Below are 22,272 nucleotides of genomic sequence, written 5' to 3'. Positions count from 1 at the left end.
ACCCAACCACATCTGTCACTGCAGGTCCCAGCACTACCTGCCAAGAAGACTCCTGCTCAAATCAGGGAGTTTGTTTGCAGCAGTGGGAGGGCTTCACCTGTGACTGCAGCATGACTTCATACGCCGGGCCACTGTGCAACGATGGTGAGTCTTTGCTTTTATGGTCTTTCTCAGGCCCAGGGGGATTACAGCTTTTTTGGTGGTGCAGACAGCTCAAGTGTAGAGTTTGTTATCTGCTGTATTCAAAGTAGATACCAACTTGAAAAACGTTATCTACCAGCATTTGGATCATGCTGGTTTAATCATGCATTTGCCTTTTGTTAGCAGGTTTGTTATCTGATTTAACCGAGTTAGGTGAATCACAGCGGCTGACTCTCTAAACTGCAAGAAATAAACCTAATCAAATCTTCACTGTGGTGCAGAACTGCAGATGTGAAAATGCTGCAGTCGGATGATTTGCTTTGAAACACCAAATCACAGCATCATCTTGTGCCTTTTTTCTCAGCCTCCACAGGAGGGCACTGTCAACTGTTGATTTTGATATTGTACAAAAATACCAATCCCTCAACTGGCTGTTCTATAGCGTGTGTATGTGTAACATTAGATTAAAAATGTCTCCATGCTCTCTAGCTCTAAACATTAATTCATCCTCCAGAACCTTAGAAGAGAGATATATGTTGGTTTTTAAGTCACCCTATGAGTCAAACAATTATATGATTTGTTATTTGGTTGAGTCACTTATACAGTCAGCCTCCTGCAGTAATGGTGATAAGTAATTTGGGAAACAGCCTGGAGAAGGACTTGTCAGAATAGAAAAGGCCAGTCAGCTGTGACATTTTAAGTTTTTTGTTATTATTTTCCAATATGCTCCTTGTGTTTAAAAGATTTAGCAAAACATAGATTTACCAGCTGGAGTGGTCAACCTGTGATGGCAGATAACACCATCACAACATACAGATTTACCTGTAATTACATTTTTTTTATCTGTGTCGACCAGCTGGAACCACTTATATCTTTGGCCGTGATGGAGGCTTGGTGATTTACACATGGCCCCCTAATGAGCGTCCCAGCACCAGGGCTGACCGGCTTGCCCTCGGGTTCAGCACTCAACAGAAACATGCCATTCTGCTTCGGGTGGACAGCGCATCCGGCCTGGGAGACTACCTTCAGCTGCAGATAGTAAGTACAACAATTTGTCAAGGGTTATGTGATTTATCATTCTCATATAATATTTCTTGTTTGTATTCATTTAGTCAGCTATTGCTACAGTGACCACACTTGTAATTAGAACTGTGTGCATTCAATATCTATTAACAGTATTCACTCTTCATCATAATACGATGGTCCACCACTCCAAATGACACATGTAATTATGGCAAAACCTTTACAGATTGTGTATTTTCCTTGGTTAAACCAAAAAGACTTGTTATGAATTCTCATAAGGAAATTATATCCCACTATGAAAGAATTGGACACGTTTATTCCTCCCTTCCAGTAACAGAAGCTATTTGTTTATTGATTCCTGGCTGCATAATTACATTAATTGATTTTTAGTGTAAAAATTAGTGATCATGCATAAAATGGACCTAATATACTAATTTCCAGCTCCTTATTTGTATTATAGAAGGCTTCTATGAAGTACCTCAGTTCAACCAACAATCTGGTAATGTTCTCTCTTTAAGTCAACTTTCTTCTGATTGGCTCTCTCACAAACAGAAGGTTTGGAGAGCCACCTGTCTGAGATGGCTATATCAGGGATATCCCCCATAAAAGCAGGAAAAACTCTCTTTAGCTGAGTGTTAAGAGCAGTATGAAGCTTTAGCTTTGGGATCATGAGGATTCCTTGTTCATAGCCTGACTTCATTATTTGAAACTTAGGCCATGTTTATGACCGTGAACTATTCTAGCAGTATGTATAGGACAGAAAATAAGAAAAAGCACAACATGTTCTCTTAAAATGATAATTAAGTATAAATTAAGGCCAACAAAACTGCATTCAGCTGTGTATTTTACTGAGGGTCTTGGTGCCCTCAGTCATCAACCTTGTCCCAGCAAGCTCTCATAAACTTTCACGTGTACAGTCATAACAGGCACATGGACATTATTAAACATCCCAGCAGTGGGTACTTGACAAGTGGTGAGCAATACCTCCTAAAATAAATTCTCACATTTATCTCTACGATGGTTGATAACACCTTCACAAGATTTCACGTCCTCACAATCGAGCTTTTATTTGTTGCACCGTAAAATATCAGAAAATCGTGAAATATCACTGAGCAGTTTCAGTTTGAAGTATTTGTTTGCTCAAATAGGACTATGAAAATAGCACTGTTACGATCATTAAAATAAGCCACCCATGATTGCTATAGCTGTTATTTTATGTAATCATTGGTATATTTTAGAATATAAAACAACCTTATTTTGGCAGGAAACTGATGTCATTATACATTGAGGACCACATATGGCTCATGTCGATTTTAACTAGGCTTTATGTTAGTGTAAATAACTTTAATTACACATTTAAGCCCTGAGATATCTTAATATAAAAAAAGAAGTGCAACAGTATGTCTCAATCTTTCTACAGGATAAAGAAATTCAGCTGTAGTAAATGGAAGGATGTGTAGAATTACAGAAAAAGTTGGAAAGGTTTTGTTAATTTACAAAAAAGTTATCTTTTTTAACTCCTGACTCACTGTAAAAACGAACAAAAAAACAAAACATAAATTATTATTGTCAATAGTGAAAAAACAGGAAATTTTCTGTCATTTAATTGTTAATCTGTTACTATAGTATAAATGTCCGTGGTCTTAATCATTAGGAAAAAGTGTGAAACTTATGAAAATACAGTTAAAAGTCCAAAATGTATATCCTCCTCCAAAACTGTCCACTGGGCCGAATTGGAGTTTTTCCCGGGCCATAATGTGTGACACTTTTGTCTAGACTATGACTGGAATGCGAAAGACTGATTCCTTTACTGATCCAAGATGAAGCATAACTTGTCACTAACCTGAGCAGATTTTGATCCAGGCTCAAAGGTCATCTACCCAAAGCCCAGCTCTATCTCAGCATTGATTAAATAGTTTTATCATTCTGAGTAAACCTAGACAGTTGAAGTTATTTGAATCAGTTGCAGCTGCTGGTTAAGCAGGCATGGGCCAAGTACTTAAATTCACCATACTTAGTTGTTGGTTTTCATTGTCCACCCCTTTGTTTGTCTGCTTTCAACTATTGGTTTTTGGTCAAACTTATCAGGTCCTTTTACACCATTTAATACACAAATACTTGGTCACACATACTCTGCTGTGCATACCCAAAAGACATGAAACTGGTAATATCCTGACCTTTACACATCTGATAAAATGTTGTCATACCTCTCCTCCTCCTCAGGACAAAGGCAACATTAGAGTAGTGTTTAATGTCGGCACTGACGATATCAACATCGAGGAGAGCTCCAAGTTTGTCAACGACGGGAAGTACCACGTAATTCGGTTCACCCGCAGTGGTGGCAATGCGACCCTCCAGCTGGACGACCTGCCGGTCATAGAGCGTTATCCCTCAGGTAGGCCCTGCCCCGCACGTATAGGCCCAACCCTCTGACTCATCACACCACTGCCTGTCCTGGGGGCAGCGCCAGCTATACTTTAGTCCAATTCAACTCACTTTCTAATCAGTGTTTTCTTTCAATGTTTATATTCAAACACTGAGGTTGAGACATATAATTGCAGCTTTGTTTTATGTTATTGTGTTTGAAATGAAATATGTGTGATCTGACATGAAACATGACTTTTTAAACCATAAAATGAGGTAGTTTTTACAATAGCTTGTATACTAGCCAGCTATGTTATGTTAGGCCTGTTAAATAGTGTTAAAGGTAATTTATGAAAATATTCAATACAGTTGTTTTTTCTCACCATAAAAGAAAATAATAACAGCTGGTGCATTTTTGGTCAAATAATAATTTAAAAACATGTCATATTTGGAGATAAATGTTTAACTAGAGTAAAAAATAAGAAAAAGAAAAAAGTGTATTTTGTTGAGTATAGTATTTGTTTTTATATTTGTTGGGTTTTATATTTAAAGTGGTAATCTTAGTTAGTAGTCTTTAACACAATGAGGCTTTATGTAGCTCATAGCCAAAATGCTAAATGCTAGTTGTTGTGAGGTGTGTGTGAGTATGTAACACTAAACTCAGTCAGTCATATAGGCAGTATGTGACAGCTGTAACATTATTTCCCTGTGCTCTTGCAGATGTTAACCCCTGAAATGTCTCTTTAAATTAAACCCAATGAACAGAGAGTAAGAGTCCGCTCGGTGGAAATGTAGTGAATTCAGCTCCTCTTCTCTTCAAGCTGACCTTAACACAGTGACATGCCAACAATGAGCAGACCATTACTTTCTTTTCATTGCTGTTCTTTTTGTATCCAGCTCCTGTACCAAGTTTGGATGTGCGTAATTACTACTGTGTTTTCATCTCTAAATTAAAGGCAACATTGATAACGAGCGCCTGGCCATCGCCAGACAGCGAATCCCCTATCGGCTCGGTCGAGTAGTTGACGATTGGCTACTCGACAAAGGTAAAAACCCTGATTAAAATTCCTTAAAACTTTCAGCTTAAAAAATACAATTTGAAGACAGTTGACTTATTGTGCACCATCAACTAACATCTAAAAATCTAAATCCATAACTAAGTATTTAAAAGTTGGGCAGCTGTAGTGTGTAATACTGTGTAAACTGTAGTGCCTGTGAACGTATCTTGTTAGTGTGTATCTGATAATATCAGGTTAAAGGGACGATGGAGAGATTTAAATGTGAATAAATCAGAAAATAGAAAAGAAGTACTGATAAAAGATGCTTTATTAAATAATTTTGTTTCCTATCAAATTGTAAACGATAAAGCATTTTACTAAAGATTATATGTTGAAAAAAAATTTGTAATCAAATTAAAGTACATGCAAAGTATTGTGCCATGTAAGAATTATGTAAATTTGAAATGACTAATAGAGCAATTCTTTTTGAAAAAATGTAAAAGTTTTCCTCCTAAACTTCAGCAGAGCTCCTTAAATTAGACTCTAGTCCCTTTAACAGTGAGCAGTGCTAGAGCTTATAACCTGTGCATGCTTCATAGGGCTGTGACAACAGTTCTCTAGATCTCTGTCTCTCTGTCTGCCTGTCTGTCGCTCCTTCAAATACAATGTCGTGCCGCACAGCCATCACCATAGCAACCATCTGTCAGCCCCGTCTTCTCGGGGCCCTCTGACTCCTCTCATCTGCTCACTCTTCCTCCTCCTTCTGTTCTTTGCCTCTTCATCCTCCTCGTCAACTTCTCAGTCTCTTCACCCCCTTCTCCTTCTCCGGTTCTCCGTTCTCACTCTTATCTCTCTCAGCCTCAGCCTTCTCCACAGTTCTCCACGGCTTCGATTTACTCTGCCATGCATAATCTATCCCATCCTCTCACCATGGCTTTGGGGTGGTGGATTGTGTAACACTTACTTTGTGTGTATGTACGCACGTATGTGACCACTGGAATGTGTGTGTGTGTGCGTGTGGCTGTATTTGCGTGCGCCTGTCCACCTTTTTTCTATGTGTGTTTGGTTGCGGGTGTTTGTGTGTGTCTGCGTAGGCCGCCAGTTGACCATCTTCAACAGCCAGACAACAGTGCGCGTTGGTGGAGGCGAGCGAGGTGCAGCCATGTTCCAGGGACAGCTGGCTGGCCTTTACTATAACGGCCTCCGCATCCTCAACATGGCCGCTGAGGGGCACCCCCACATCAAAGTGGAGGGGAGCGCGCGTCTTGTCGGCGATATGCCATCCTCCTCGATCACCCCGCAGTCCAGCGCTGCGGCCGGAGGCAACCGTTCAGACTCCGCCCCGTCCATCAGTGACATCACAACCACCACAGCCACTAACAGGAAGCAGGGTGGAACACCGCAGGTCAGAGCACCATCAAGCTTTTCTTTGTCACCTCATGCGAGGAAAACCTATTAAATCCAATCTGTGTGGTCACATAAAGATCTGCTGTTCGAATGTAATTCCTCAGATATCTTCCTTTCGTGTGGCAATAGGTAATTAAAAAGTGGTAATTTGCTTTGATAACTTTCTTTTAGCACTCAGTAAGAGGATTAGCATGCTGCAGCCCACTAATCAAGGATGGAAAGATATAACAGGAAAAGTGGAATTGTTTTATACTCCGCTCAGAGCTCCGCTCAGTTTACTCATGGACCACGTTTCATATGCAGTGTTTCACATAATAATAAGAAGCACTGGATAATACGTCAGATTTCTTCTACTTTTGACTTCTTATTTCATCTCACCCTATCCCTAGCATCATCCCCTTTCACACCAACCTTCAGTATGTCCTCTTCCTCACTACATCCATTAATCTTCTCTGTGGTCATCCTCTTTTCCTCCTGCCTTCAGTTCCATATTTAGCGTACTATTATCAAAGATGGCAAAAATACAGACATTCTTTAATGTCTGTAAAAGGTAGAGCCTCTGAAAAGTAGCTCTTTGGACAACGTTTCTACAAGCTATTTTTGTGCAAAGCTAAGTGCTATATTAATATAATATTAAAATAATATTAGTATATAGGAATGCAGACTTTTTTGACTTTGTCTCCATACCCAAACAGAAAAATGTGTACAGTCAGGGTTTAAATTGGAGCTCCAGGAGACTTTCTTAATGTACAGGCTGTCATCAGCTGACCTGTGCGGCTGCTGCTGCTGTTGTGCTGAGGTTGACTGCTCTTTGTGGGTTTTCACAAATGAATTCAACATGATGTAAGCAGATATATTCAACAAGCTATCTTGACTGATTGCCATCCCCTACACTGACAGCATACTGTTTGTGCTGTCTTTATACAAGACAGTATACAGTTAGATGGAGACTGAACTTTAGTGAATAATTCTAAGCATCATCAGCTAAAATTCAAATTAATCTCTGCTACCCTTTATGTAAGCTAACACTGCCCAAGAACACCAAGCCACTGTGCACCAATCCAACACAGTGCTTTACATTCACCACATTACAGTAAGCTAAACTTTTTATCCTACACTAAACAGCTGAGTATTTTCATACAACCTTTGAATAATACAACGTTGGATATACGTCAGTTTGTTTTGCAGAACGTTGAAGCTTGAAGCCTTTCAGGTTGTCAGATATTACTGATCTGTCCTTACCTTCAAATATAACCTCTTTTCTTCCTCTCCCATCCTGTCTTTCTCACATCTTTCTCCATCTCTGAGTGAAATACAGTAGCTGTACTGTTAGCTAGCAGACACACTGTCTGACAAACTGCACACAAACATTTTGTTTGTTGGCTGATATTTGTTGAGCTGATAGAAATGTTGCGTTTGAAATGAATTGCCACTTAAAAAACCCCCAAAACAAAAGTTACTTCCTTTATTCTCCGCTTTCGTAGTGCTAGCTAGAAGTACTACAATCACGACTAGTCTTACGAGATTAGTGAGTATAGACTATAAATGATGCATAAATTATTATAAATTTCATCTATTTGTATGCAATAAGCCCTGATGATGGATACACCCATAGGGTTGTCTTTTTTGGGTTATTCCCTCCATTGTGACTCATATCATTTTGGTGTTTGAAGGTGTGCTCTGATGTGAGGTGATATCTTCTTTCAAATGTGTTAAATATGAAGTAATGAGCCTATTTAAAAAAATAGACAAGTAAAGTATAAATACCTGAAATATTAAAGTATTTGTGCCTCATTACCTCCCTTCTGCCTGCTATAGATTGTCCTGTTAGGGCGTGCATTACCCATTGTAGATTGAAACTAAAATTAACTAGAAGCACAAGGTGGACAATGATGACTCCTCAAGGGCTACTCAAAGGCAGATGAGAACTGAAAAAAATAGGTATTTTTCTCATGCACAGCAGTAATCTGACAGGGTGTATAGCACAAAAAAGTTTCCAGATAAAACTCAGATGGTAAATATTATAATTACAGCGTCAGCTCCTTAGGCCCCTTGGGCATTAGGATATTCCAGCATCAAAGTCTTTCACCTGACTTTAAAGGGGATCAAAGTCTGAACAAGTCTTATCATCTATAAGTCTGCTGCAGCCACAGACTGTATATAAAAGTTGGACATAGTCACTGTGATATCACCCTGGAGTTTCCCATTTTAAAACTTTGATTTGAGCATGTTGGCTATCCTTGGCACTGCAAGATATGATATTCTGTAGTGCTATTTAACAGCAACAATTGCAAGGTAGATTAGACATAAAACGCCAAAACCCAGTCGAACCCTATGAGCAGCACTTGGCAATAGCAGGAAGGAAGAACTCCCTTTCAACAGGAAGAGACCTCATGCAGAAACAGGCTCAGGAAGAGGCAGCCATCTACCTCAGGAGTGAAAGGAGGGGATTGAAGAATTGTCTATTTAAATGAGTCTGTGTTACTGTCTTTTTACTCTAAATATGAGCTAATTTAAAAAAAAAACATGTATTAAATGAAACTTTTGACAAGCAGTTTACAACATAAATTCATCAAATGTTCACTGAGGCCATAAATTAATTTAAATCAGTGCAACCAAGTTAGTCGCCACCTGCTGTTCATTACAAAGAATGTAGTTTTCAGACCTGCAGGCTATGTCCATCTTTGTATAGGGTCTATGATTGCGGCTCTTGGAATATATGCAAAATTTATTTAGAGTTATATATCCGCAAATAGAGGAAATAATGTCACAAAACTGAAAAGTCCAATATCTTTAAAAAAAACATAGCTTTTGCTCCAGGAAATGCCGTAGGCACTTTTCCTAATTATATTAGGTGATTAATAGGGGGTTTTTTGCCCTGCAGCACTGTTTGTTTGTTTTTAATGGACAGAAGGCTCACTTTTTGCTCCAGCACAATCACAGAAATAGACTAGATGGCAAATTCACTGCTAAGTGGTCCCTCCCTTCTAAATTACTGCAGGAGAATTGTTTGTGCCAGTGGAGGATGTAATAGCTTTCCCATAATATGTAAACTGATGCAAATGGTACAATAGAAACACATAATTGTTATTGTGGCATTTTTATAGCGGCAGCAGCTGAAGAGTCCATGCTAATGTCAGAGGATATATTGTGAGCAGGTACACCGCAGACGCTTTCGCTCTATTGTTCAGATCACTACAGAGATGTTATCAGGCTCTTAGTGGGCGTCTGTGTGCTGCAGTTCTCCTGTGTTATAAAACTGTGCGCCAGCAGCACTGAAAAAAAAGATTTTATTTTTTTTTTTCTAAGTGATACAAGTTGCCATGGAGATAGTGAGCCCCACTACCCGCTGCTTGCTTTCTTTCTCTCCCAGCCAGTCTCCCACAGAGACTAGCTCCTCTGTGTATAAACCGCCAGCTGTTTCAGACATAAATAATAGAACGCAGAGAGCTGTGAGCTAAGCCTCAGGCATCAATAATGGATATGAGAGCTGGAGGGATAGTGCTGCAGAGTGACAGTGCTGTCACAGGGCCTTTCTTTTCACACTCTTCACTGCTCAATCTCTCAATGTGTATGTGATTTAAGCGAACTGTTCCTGCGCCTGTGATTTACTGATGTGAGTGCTGAATCTGGGATGTGGAGCTATGCAGTGCAGTCAGCATGAGAAGTGGGTCAGACCCACTATATGTTCGATATACCGCAGCGCGTGCGTTTGCTCGTCTGTGCAAGTCAAATCACTCCAGTTGCCCCCCAAACTCTATTTTTGTGCGTATGTGTGTTTGTCTTGTTTAAGAAGAATGTACAGCTTTGCTATTGAGGCTGCCTAGTGTTGCCTGGCAACCAATCTGGCCTTAACCAAGACACACATAAAACATTGAATCCACACACGCGCGCGCGCAAACACTCAGGTGGATCGGGAACAATAAGTTGTATTGCAGCACGTTGCATCAGAGGAGGGGCAGTGAGAGATGTCTTACAAAGGTGCAATGGGTCCGAGCAATTTGTCGGTTTCTCGCACACGCCTCAAGTTTGCGTGTGTCTCTGAGTGGATCTGCCTAAGTTACCCCATGGGTTTGCTCCTGCCGTCAGTGCTTTGTGCAGTAAGAATATGTTATGTGCTTCCTCCTGACGTCCACACTGTGTCGAGGCTTTTTTCGTGGGTTTTTTTTTTTTTTTGCGTGTTGAAAAGTGGAAGGGATTAATAATGCATGACAGCTGAGCACCAGCGAGGAGAAGAGAGGGAGAGTTTGTGTGAGTGTTTATGCTAGAGGCTGCGCTGAGTCACAGAGCTCGAGTTTGGTTTTGATGTTCCCTGTCTGCCGGTGGATGTGTGTTTGCGCGCATTCATGTGTTTGTGTGTACCTGTGTTTGATGGGAAGACTGATGGAAGAAACTCGAGGCTCGGAGCTCTGCTCAATTGGCTACAGGAATCAGCTGACCCAGGCACTTCTACGTCTCATGCCTTGCTCGCTCCTCTCCTCTTTCCCCGTCTGTTTTTTTTTCTCCCTGCCTGCATCGCTATCTATACATCTTTCACATCTTCGTCTCCATCTTGCCTTTCTTCTACTTGTTATCGATCTTCTGGTGATACTTTCTCCTTCTTCCCTCGGTTATTTTCGCTTTCCCTTTGCTCTTTCTCTCCCTTCATATCTTTCCATATTTACTCGTCACCCACCCCCCCCCCCCTCCTCTTCTCCTTCCCCCCTCCCTCCCTGTCTGTGGTTGAGCTCCAGTGATAGGCTGTTAATGCAGGCGGTGTATGAGTCTATCTCACCATCTGCAGTAGTGGAGCTAGCTCCTCTCCTCTCTCGTCAGGATCTCTTCATCAGCCTGCCAACTTCAGCCTGATCTGGTGTATGCTCGCGTGTCTGTGTAGATGTGTTTAAATAGAACTAGACCAATGGAGCATGTTTGGCTGTCATAGAGTTTGTGTGAGTACATGTGTGTGTGATTTCCAGTTGTGAAAGTAGCAGACAAGCTGTTGAATCTTCTGCAAGAGAGTGTGAGGACTGAGTGCAGCTACTATGTGTGAACTAGGCAGTCAGGGAGGCATGGATGGTCGTTGGCACTGTTCGGCGGCTCAGGTAGAGATTTTACTCTTTAAGCATGCAGATATTCTTCTTGTCACGCTCGCTTTGTCCACCTGTATCTATTTTTTCCTCCCTATCAGTGTTCATCTGTGTCCATTATTATGTCAGCATGCTCTATTGATAGACTGTGAAAAGATGGGAACAAAGAAGGAGGGTGAGGCAGAGGGGCGGAGGATCCTCGGGCATACACTTGCTCTGGCAGATTTTCTATGAACTTCTGTGGGTAATCAATGCGATTTAAGTTGTGTTTGGCATGTCCCCATTTTTCTCTTGTGTTCACTGCCTCCCTTGCGATAAGTGGATCAATACTCCAATTGACACCCTCCCTTTGAATGGGGTGGTCAGCTGACAAGGTGATGTCACAGATCAGAGGAGGGACATTGTAAAAATGTGCTCCTCGGCTTTTGTTTTAGCTGAAGTCAGGATTCAAATCAGGTGCCTGCGGAGGGCACATAGGTGTCTTTGAATCAATCATCAAGCACCGTGGCTCAAAATTGATCGGCGACAGGTGTCAGGGGTGGTGTGTTTCCTGCGGCCTGATTGGTTCATGTGCTATTTGAATCCTGGCAAAGGCACAGAGGGTTTATTGACTGGCTGGATTCCAGAGGCTAAGCTCACCCTAGCAGCATTTGACAGTCCAGTGGGCAGAACTGATTGGAAAGGCAGCTGAGGAAAGAGAACGAGTCAAGCATCAGTAACCTAATGTAACTTTTAGGCCAAACTGGACTACAGCAGACTTGTAAGGACTAACAACATACAAGGCCAGTGCAGGCTTTTTCAGAGGGCTCACATCTCCGCTACTCACACCAACTGTGCTCCTACAAGAAGAAGAGACTGCGAGGTTTAATGGCAGTTTAATGAGTTTCCGTTTGCTATTCTTGTCCTAACTTAGACATCTCAGCGCTTTGATTTGGTTTAGATTTCTCCTCCACTTTAGTTTCCACCTCTGTTGCTCTTCTCTCTTTTTTAGCTCCGCTGCTCTCTCGCCTCTCTTTTATTCCGTGGGTTACTAACATCCACTGCAATGCATCACAATCCAATTTTAATTTAATGCTGGCACTGAGCACCCAGTGTGGTTAAAGCACACACACGCATGCACACACACGCTCACACATTTAATATCTCTCATGCCGAAGCGTCAAGGCGGGCGATGTTTAACAGTAGTTCATGAATATGCGGAGCACATTAGCACCGTGTTAAGTAAAGACCGCAGCACTTTGAAGTCCTCCTCCTCCTCTCCTGTCTTCTTTTCTCTTTCTTTCTCCCCAATAGCCTCCACCTGAAATTCCTTTTATCCATCCATCTATCTTTAACTCCCTCCCTCTTTTCTCTCCCTTCTCCTCGCACTCTGGCTGGAACTGCAAATCAACGCACAGGTCCCCGCTGAGGGTGCACACTCCCTTTTCTTTCCTCTTTTTTTATTCCCCATCATTTCTAACAGCCTGAACTTAGAGTTGCCATGGCAACAAGAGGAGCAGGGACTGAGAGGAAAAAGGGCGCCTTTTCCATTGAGAGGGAGCAAGGCATGGAAAAGGAGCGGTCGTTGAGTGTGTTAGTGGATTGGTGTAGGTTAGAGGTGGGCTATAAGTAGAAAATCAACATGGTGCTCGTGGAGAGGTTTTGAATAAAAGAGATTTAAATGAACTATCAAACGCTTAGCAGATATCTAATGAAGGCTGGTTTTATTTTTGTCCTCAGCCTCACGTATGAGCATTTGCCAGTATCAGATGGAGATGGCAGAATGCAGATAGAAAGACCAGAAGAGAACAAAGGATGGGGAGGGTTGAGACAGTACTAGATAATAACTAAGCAGTCTCCTTGTGGTTTTAAAGGGATTCAGTGTTTCTCTTCTCCCTCTTCTTTCTTCTTTTCTCCTTGGCACTCAGGTTTTGGCCGCCTGCCATTGCTGGGGGCTGTAACAGGCAGAAGTGTTTATGGTCAACTGAAAACGGGTGGGCGCAAGATTGGTGCTGTGTGCTCACATATACAGGAAATAAACAGAAGGGGTGTGGGGAACTGACTGTTTCTGTCTTAGAAATGGTGACAATCATGAGTTTTTATGTATATGAATGTGTGTGTGTGTGTGTGTGTGTGTGTGTGTGTGTGTGTGTGTGTGTGTGTGTGTGTGTGTCTGTGTGTGTGTGTGTGTGTGTGGACACGTTTGCCAATTTTTCTCCATCTTCTCTCCTCAGTCGACAGACGACCTGCTGGTGGCATCAGCTGAGTGCCCAAGCGATGATGAAGACATTGACCCCTGTGACCCCAGTTCAGGTGAGAAACATTAACGAATATACATGTGAAACTGCCTTTATGCAGCTTTTATGTCACTCATGGGCAAAATACATCCCCCAGGCCCTCTATGTGTGGCCGTCAACATCCAATAAGTTAAAAAAAAAAGATTAGTTATCAATATACATGCTCAGTGTGTGGCCCTTGGAGAGAAAAAACAATGCTTCCTACCTGTTTTACGTCCTCCACTCACACTGCTACCCATTTTTATGCTCTCCGGTTAATTTTTTATTTGCGCTCAGGTTTCCACCCTCAGGCATTACCTAACACTCTCCATCTCTTCCTATCTTCCCATCTGTATCCTGCTCTTTGTCATTAAAATTTCATTTTTATATATCCCATTTTATTTACTTCCCCCTCCTTCACCTTTTCTTTTCCATCCCCTTGTCTCTGGACGGCCACAAAATTTGATATTTAAATTCTTGCATTATAAATCATTTAATATGGTGTGAAATCTCACCATACTGCAGCCCTCTCTGGCTGTTGTAAAGTGTCAGAAGTATGTAATAAAACCTGATATAACGTGCACCTGTGCTCTGGATCCTCCTCTAAGCGATGTGTACTGTAATCTGTTTACGCATTATGTGATGATATGTAAACAGCTTTGGCTCTAAGCTGTAGCTTTCCCTTGCCAGCGTGTAGCATTATGCAAAACGCTTGTCAAATAATTCATCACCATGATGCATTGTGTCTTCCAGTTCTCCTCCCACCATCATCGCAGGCAATCTAAATTAATAATGTATAAACTAAACCATCATATAACATCAATTTCCTCCTCTCTCCCCTCACAGCCCGCCCTCCCCTGCCAGAGGTGAAGATGTTCCCGGGTCCGTCTGAGGTGGTGCGGGAGAGCAGCAGCACTACGGGCATGGTGGTGGGCATTGTAGCAGCCGCTGCCCTCTGCATCCTCATCCTTCTCTACGCCATGTACAAGTATCGCAACCGCGACGAAGGCTCCTACCACGTGGACGAGAGCCGCAACTACATCAGCAACTCAGCCACACAGCCCAACGGCAGCGCTAAGGACAAGCCGCTGGGCATCGCCAAGATCTCTAAAAACAAGAAGAACAAAGACAAGGAGTACTATGTCTGAGGCGGATGACTTCTTAAACACAGACATATACGCATACACCTTTATATATATAACGGTATATGTACATAAATAGATATATTCTCAAAAAGAAAAAAATACACACAAACACACATGACATAGACATGCTGATCTTAATGTTTACTCCCCAATAATCACACCTGCACACATGCTGGCAAGCACAAACATGCACACAAACAAGCCCAGGCACACACACACACACACACACACACTCAAGCACAAACATACACACACAGACTGGCCTGAGGGCATGAGCCCTTACTGTACAGTATTTACCAATGAGCAGAGCCTCTGTGAGAGGCTTCTTTTATGAACATTAACACCATTCCAAATGATTTAGAAAGCACCAGTTCAACTCCCAGTTAAGAACCATTTTGGGTCAGCCTGATAAGAAAAAAAAAAGAGACTCCCCTGCCACAGTTGGACCTCTTCAGTTGGACTAAGAGAGGTCAAGGAAGACTTTAAGTGAAGCACATGGCAGACAGAGTGTTTGCGTGAGAGGCAGAGCACCAGAACAAAGATGTAAAAGCACCAAGACAAGCACCAAGTGTCTCTCTTCCAAGCTTCTTGGCCTTCCTCCCTGTTAGCAGACGGGGCTAGAAGAAGCAATGAGGATGCTGAGGAAACAAGCACACCAATGGTCCAAGTCTACCCCCAGACAGCACGGCAGGAATTCAGGGTGTAGCCAAAGAGAGACAGTGAGTTGCGAGTGGATAGGCAGCGGCAGGGTTGGTGCACCATTAATATAACGGATGGGCTGTGGTTGTTACGCTGCAGCGCTGCTGTTTTATGGCACCCTGAAAATCACAAAACAGTGTAATCAGTGAAAAACTGAAAGATGTTTTCCTGGACAGGAGACTTCAGATGCTACCTAAGGACACCAGTCATGCGTGACTGTGGTGTCTTGCACACACACATACGTACATAGACTACATACAAACACACACATGGTAAAATTAAAAAGGATCTACACATGCAGACATACACTTACCTGCAATGCTAAAAGCGCAGCATATCTTCATGACTGACACTGAAGACTATACAAGAAGACATTGGTGAAAAAGACAACGCTCATAATGATAACTGTTATGGCAACGATAATGATGAATATGAGGAACATTTGGGCAGTATAGACTCTGGGGAAGGGAGGGGGGGGATCTTATTGCACGTGAATTATCTTACTCCGTGTGATTTATACCGCGTTGAAACTCCAGAGGTTACATCGTGACGCACCACCATCATAAACTCACCACCTCGGCTTGAAATATTTCTGAGTACGCACTTCAAATGGTTTTTCAGTCTGTGGGATACAACAATGATTTCAGTCGCCAAATCGACTCTCAGATCAAATCTTCATCAGCAAAGCGTGACCATCTCGAGTGTGCTGCATGCCCGAGCTGTGCTGTGGAGTGGTGGCGTGTCCCACTAAGTCCAAAGGTGGTAGGTTTGTCTGCAGGTGGGAAAGGAGGAGGGGGATGTCGTGGGTTGCCGTCGGACACGTGCGCCCCACGACAGGCCACGTCCTGTTTCCTAGCCTGATGTCTTGCAGGTCACGCCCACTATACCTGCGCTAACCAACCACCTTTTATAGCAAAAACCAGCTGAGGAAAAGAAAAACATAACAAAGTAAATGTTACCATGTGTTGCTAATAGATAGAAAAGTCCAGTTCTTGATGCCATTGGCTATACGACAACTTGAGTTGCTTTGATTTCATTGGCTCTCCCTTTTCTCTCTTTCTCTTTGCGTCCTCATGTATTCATTGCTGTTGGTTGACAGATTAATCAATACTCGTGACATGTCCCAATACGGGACAGACGGATGGGTTTCCCATGGGCAATGGCGAATTATCTGTTTATGGACTTTTTGCAGTGTCTGAGTCCTCTGCAGCTCAATAAGTGTAGCCCCACGAGATACAAACAGTGCCATGACATGAACAAGCCCCTCCAGTTCTTCCAAGCAATGTAACTAACCAGTCGGATGCATGCAAAACAGACCAGGGCAAGGAAGGACATGAAACAGACTGTGTGTGAGATTTCAAAGTATAAATGTCAAAATTAACTTAACATCTCCCCTTATTCTCGCCATCCTTAACTGGCCTTTTTGACCTGCCTCTTTCGTGTTTCCCTCTCGTTTACTACGTCTCCCTCTCCTCCATGTCTGTTGCTTTCTTTTACCTCTATCTCTGTTGTGTTGCCATCTGAAAACATAGGAGGCGTCTCAACCAGTTGGATTATTCTACATCTAGGTGTTCATTAACCATGTTTATTTTCTATATGTACAATTTTTCTACAGTATTTACTTTTATTTTTATTGTTACGGTTCTTTGATGAACATAAAGTGGAAATTTATTATGAAAAATAGTTTTGAAGATTAATGAGTAAATAAAATATTACCCAAGTGAGCTTTTTGCGTGTTTGTTTTTCACTTCCCATCTGCCTGCGGACATCATTAAAGCGCCTATTATCGCACCCCCCTCAGCTATGATGATATCGGATGACTGTCTAATTAACACAAGTCAAAAAGTAGCAGGGAATCAGAGGGCAGATCTTAGAGGAATAGTTCCCAATAAAAAGAAGATTGATGTCAGGCATGTCTTTTAGTTCCAGCAAACCTTATTTAATGGACATAAAAGACTGTCATCAGTCTTCTCATGTAACAAGTACAGAAATTAAGGGCATTTCTGTAAATTCAGAGACCATAAGTTGCACATCTATCCACATTCTGTTTTATCCTTTCAACTTTTGTTTCATCAAATTAAGAAAAGAAAGCACCTCTTTCATTCCAGGTCCCACGCCATTTTACTGGGACAGCAAACGCACAAAAATACCCCACTGCACATACTAAACAGGGCTTTGAAGTACAACTCTGTGCTGTAAACGCAAAGTCTCTGCAGAGTTGCTGTTTGCCGGATGAAAGATCCCTGAGACTGCAGAGCTGAGCTTGCATCCTCAGGTGAAACATACAAAGAGCTGCTATTTCAATAAACACCTCCCCAGTTGCATTATCTTGTTCTCTCGCTGTTTCTCTTGCTTTCTTTTTGTCTTTGCAGAACAGTCTGTGCTCAACAAAAGGCTTGTGTTAGGTTGTAGCCATCTGCTGCTTTGCTGTCCTTGGCCACAGACAGCTAGGACAAAGATAAAGACAGAGCCCTGCTATATTTATGGAGTGAATACAAAATAACTCTGTTTCTCGACAGTGGTCAATCAGTCGAAAACTTCTCAGTATTAATAATCTGATTGTACAACACACAATCAGATTATTAGTATTAGCAGCAGATAATCTGAATTCTTTAAACAGGTTGTGTCACTGAGATTGAGATCTGTTTTTCAAGTAAGATGACACACAGATTGTACATGTTCAGAAATGCAAAAAAGCATGTGCAAGAGTGACTGGAGAATCATAAATACTGTATAACCTTTTAACAAATGTTGCAGTGAAATAGGAAAATGTAGCTTTGCAATGTTTGTAGCTTATTATTATGACAATGTTAGAATCCAGTTTTTTTCAGGTTCAGTGTGAATAAGAAGCACAGTTAATGACAAGTATTACATTTAAGCAAAAACAACAGGCAATCTTGCAGTAGTGCAACCCTGTAAGTAAAAGCACAAACAATACAGTGTAAAAATATACTCACTACTTCACTAGGAAAAAGTTGCATTTATTTATTTAAGGTTAAATTTTATTTATGTGACTCCAGCTAAATATTTTTGATGTTTATTGTTTTTGCTGAATATTTTTTAAATGTGCGAATCTAGGGACTTATTATATGGAAAAAAATAAAAACATGAAAAATGAGTATATGATTGTATATACTCGAGTATATAAATATGTGCCATTTAAGTCTTGTTTGCAAAAAAGGATCAGAAGTTTGCCTCCTTAACACATTTTTTTAATAAAATGTCTGTGCTTGTATGTTTGAAGTAACTTGTACCTATACAGTATTGTGCAAAAGTCTTTTCACCTCTCATTTCTTTATATTTTTTTTCCAAGAGCCACACTTTCTTGTATTTTGAAGTGGTCTGCTCAAGTTCTTCTGGTTTTCCGTGGGTATTTCAAATAATTTATTTTTGACACTGACAGTGTTTTCATTCATTTTCAGTCCAGTCCTTGCACCTGGCTATTTTCAGAGGAATGTTTTGTGTTTTTTAAGCCACTTCACACTGACCTATGAATCATTCAAGCGTAAAAAAAGGACACTTGATTCAAGGTATGAACCGGTGTTGTGTCTACACATAACAGACAACTTAGCAAAAAAATCAATTTTAAGCACTTTGCTACTAGCAGCCTGTCACAAACACATGTTCACAGTTTTTAGCTGAATCTGTGAAAAATGCCAAAGATAGCGTACAGTTTGACAGGCATAAAACAGGATTTTTGCACCAAGAAAGTGATTCCCAAAAATCTACTGGATGAAAACTTGAAAACTTATATCTCAGCAGTTTGTCTCAGTATATCTCAGTTGTGCAAGTGGGTCCTTAAAAATGTGAAGAAGCTGGACAAGTGGAGGACTAAAGAAGTAGTTGCAGGCCTATAAAACTATCTACAGAAGACTTAACTACACAAGAAATGGACTGAAAATCAGTGGTAACAGGGATCATGGAGTGATGAATCAACTTGTTATCAGTATGTGCGGAGGAGGTCAGGAGAGACATACAGCATTGAATGTCTACAGTCATCTGTAAAACATTGTGAAGGCTCTGCCACTGTTTGGGGTTGCATTTCACCCAGTGGGGTTGGAGGTCTTGTTAAAATTGATAGAATTATGAGTGCTGAAAAGAACCATTTGTCACAACATGGCGGGCTGGTGTGTTTGTGGTGCCGACCCAAAAGCTGATATGGAAGAGACTAAAACTAAGGCGAGCCATTTATTTGGCTGAACAAGAAACAAGAACAAGAATACGAAAAAAGGCACAGTGAACCGGGGCGAAAACTATAACCTAAACTGGGAAAAACAAAACTATGAGACATGAACATAAGATACCTGAAAACCTGACATGAAGGGAGGAAAACAGACACGCCAACACTTTATTTTACTCAAAGAAATGACAAAGAAATGACAACAGAGCATACCTAAGAGATTTCGGACTCCGTTGAAGAACAAAGGTGGTCAGAGACTTTTTGCACAGTACTTAAAGCATAGAGTTTGTGATGAAATGTAGCTAATATCTCTGTTTTCCTAGATGCCCCTGAATATAACAGGATAATACTAGTCTGTGGAATCAGAAGGGAAAATGCCATTCCAGCTTAGTTTTTTTCTCTTGCTCTCATCCTAGCTCATCCTCATCAATGTCTGCACACACCTGTGTTGGTATTGTTCAGCTCGTGCTCCACAACATCCTCCACCTCACCATCCTCATACACCCACATTTATCTGACTGACTTATCTGATAAACATATTGCAGATTTAAAATTCTCTTCTTGTTTGCTTCATCATAATAACTGTTCAAATTCACCACCCACTGATGTGTCCCTTCTATTTTTGTCGTGGCCTTGGAGCCAGACCATGACACATGTCATTACAAAAACAGTGGTAAGACCTTGTTTGCAGACAGAGGTATCCTGTTGACAAGATCAGAGCTGTCCAGTTTATGATTGTGGTCTATGGGGAAAATTCTTTGTGGGACAACAGGGGATTTTATTTGCTGCAACAAATTGATATATACATTCTCTATTAGATTAACAAAACCCAAAGATAATCCAATTCGGATACCCTCAGAGTCATCCTTAGTATGACTTTTGCACTTATACTGTGGAATTATACAAGTTACAGGCAATCAAAGTACCTAAGGTGTGCTTTTTAATTTATCATTTCAAGGCACATTTGAGCCCTCATATCTACAAGAGATGGACGCATGAAATTTTTAGAGCCGAATTCATTTTAGCTGCAACCAAATCAATTTTACACACTCCAACTGCCAAAAACCCAGAATCCTGTTTTTGTTAAGCACATTATTTTTTTGAGTAACAATCTTTGAGCATCAGTATGATGGAATATGATCATAGTTTTAATAACAAAGCTGCAGCAATCTGGACACTTTTCATTGGTGTTCACTTCATGAATTCATACTTGAACTTGTACACACTAGTACTGTGTTGGACCCCTTCAGGAACTTCATTCTTCTAAAAAAGTGTTGGAAACATTGACATGATGACTGCACATTTTCGGCTGCACATCCATGATATGAATCTCCCCTTCCGCGACATCCCAAAGATGCTCTTCCAAATTGAGATTGGTTATTGTGGAGGCCATTGTCATGTCCAAGAAACTGGCTTAAGATGATTTAAGCTTTGTGACTTGGTCTTTCATCCTGCTGGAAGAAGTCATCAGAAAGTTCACTGTAGCATAGATATGATAGCAACAATACTTAGACAAGCTGTGGCACTTAAATGATGCTCAGTTCTAAGGGCTCCAAAGTGCAAAGAAAACATCCCTCACAGCATTACATCACCGCCATCAAGGGAGTATAAATCTAGGCTTTTATGTTGTTTACACCAAATTCTGACCCTAGTGTCTGAATATTGCTGCAGAGATTGAGATTAATCAGTTTTTCAGTCTTATATAGTTGAATTTTGATGACCCTGTAAAAATTTTAGCCTCAGTTTTTAGTTCTAGTTTTGACATTCTGTGCATTCAGAGGTGCTCTTCTGCATACCTTGTTTTTAACAAGTGGTTGTTTGAGATACTGCTGTCCTCCTATCAGCTAAGACCAGTCTGACCATTTTCCTGAGGCCTTTTTACTCAGAAAACTGCTGCTCACTGGATATTTTCTCTTTTGAACCATTCTCTGTAAACTCTACAGAGGTTGTGTGGGGAAAATCCAAGTAGATCAGCAGTTTCTGAAATACTCAGACCAGCTTGTTTGGCACCAACAACCACGTCACGTTCAAAAATAAACTTTCTTTGCAATTCTGGTGCTCCGTTTGAACTACAGGAGGTCATCTTCACCAATCCATACATGCGTAAAAAATGCTTAAAAAGTGCAATTTGTGTTAGATTTCATGGTTCATGTAACCATGTAGGACAAAAAACTAGCGACAGCATATGAAAGGGAACCCTTAGAGATGCACGGTGTGCAATACACTGGAATTGCAAGGATGTTGAAAAAACATAAAAGTGTTTCATCAATATGACTATATTACAAAATGATTTTGACAGAGAAAGAATCCCGGTTAGAAGATTAGCCTGGTATGAAAATGTAAAAAGAAGGGAAAAAAAGAAAAAGCTATATTAAAAAATAAACCTTTCACAGTTACAGTTGTTGTACAAAGAAAACCATCTGATTCTGAGGGCGTCTGGTGGGAGGCACTGATTGATTTTTCAGACACATACAGTGTTAAGAAAGGCTCTTTTCTAAAGCTGTTTGTTCAGCATCATCATTAGTCTACCTTTTCATTTTGGCTTCTCACAGTCACAGTCAAAAGAGGACATAGTCACAATTACAGTGGCTTGCTGTCCCACTGAATCTGTAGCAGACCACAGAAATGAGATTGCCTAAATGGAGTGCAAAATATGTGTCTCAAAAAAAGAATCTTTAATTGAAAACACACACAAGAAAAAGAGCAAGAACTCTCTAATAGTTTCCACCTCCCTTACAAAGGTGTCGAGCAATCAGCAACAGATTGACAAATTGACAAATTCATATCAGCTGGAGCACACACTTGCACACAGGTGCTGTACAGCTTCTCCCTGCTTAGTCCTTCATCTCCACTCCCTCCAGCTGTGCTTGTTAGACTCTGCCTATCCTTTCTTTTTCTTTCTCTTTCTTTTTTTTTGCCTTGTATATAAGCAAGCCACTGTGGGAGAGTGTATCCTTGTGTGTGAGAGAGTGTGCGTGGTCGTGTCAGGAG

General features: G+C 41.1%; 1 protein-coding gene across 16 annotated transcripts in view; it reads left to right on the top strand.

The window, feature by feature from the left end:
• nrxn1a (neurexin 1a) overlaps positions 1-16,819 on the top strand; it is a 66,862-nt gene extending 50,043 nt beyond the window's left edge. For 8 of the 16 annotated variants that reach the window (XM_063482803.1, XM_063482793.1, XM_063482794.1 and 5 more), the window contains 7 exons: positions 25-144; positions 998-1,179; positions 3,388-3,559; positions 4,485-4,574; positions 5,621-5,931; positions 13,216-13,294; positions 14,104-16,819. In XM_063482803.1, the coding sequence (XP_063338873.1) occupies positions 25-144; positions 998-1,179; positions 3,388-3,559; positions 4,485-4,574; positions 5,621-5,931; positions 13,216-13,294; positions 14,104-14,405 (1,256 nt within the window). In that variant the 3' untranslated portion in view covers positions 14,406-16,819. Of the gene's footprint in view, positions 1-24; positions 145-997; positions 1,180-3,387; positions 3,560-4,484; positions 4,575-5,620; positions 5,932-10,684; positions 11,018-13,215; positions 13,295-14,103 lie in introns of those variants that run through there. The other 8 variants (XM_063482804.1, XM_063482796.1, XM_063482801.1 and 5 more) reach the window with 2 other exon arrangements.
• The last annotated feature ends 5,453 nt before the right edge of the window (positions 16,820-22,272 follow it).

Source organism: Pelmatolapia mariae, linkage group LG8, assembly GCF_036321145.2.
Source record: "Pelmatolapia mariae isolate MD_Pm_ZW linkage group LG8, Pm_UMD_F_2, whole genome shotgun sequence".
Classification (NCBI taxonomy): Eukaryota; Metazoa; Chordata; class Actinopteri; order Cichliformes; family Cichlidae; genus Pelmatolapia; species Pelmatolapia mariae.
Note: the sequence above shows the minus strand (reverse complement) of the source record. Positions and strands in the feature narration are given on the sequence as shown.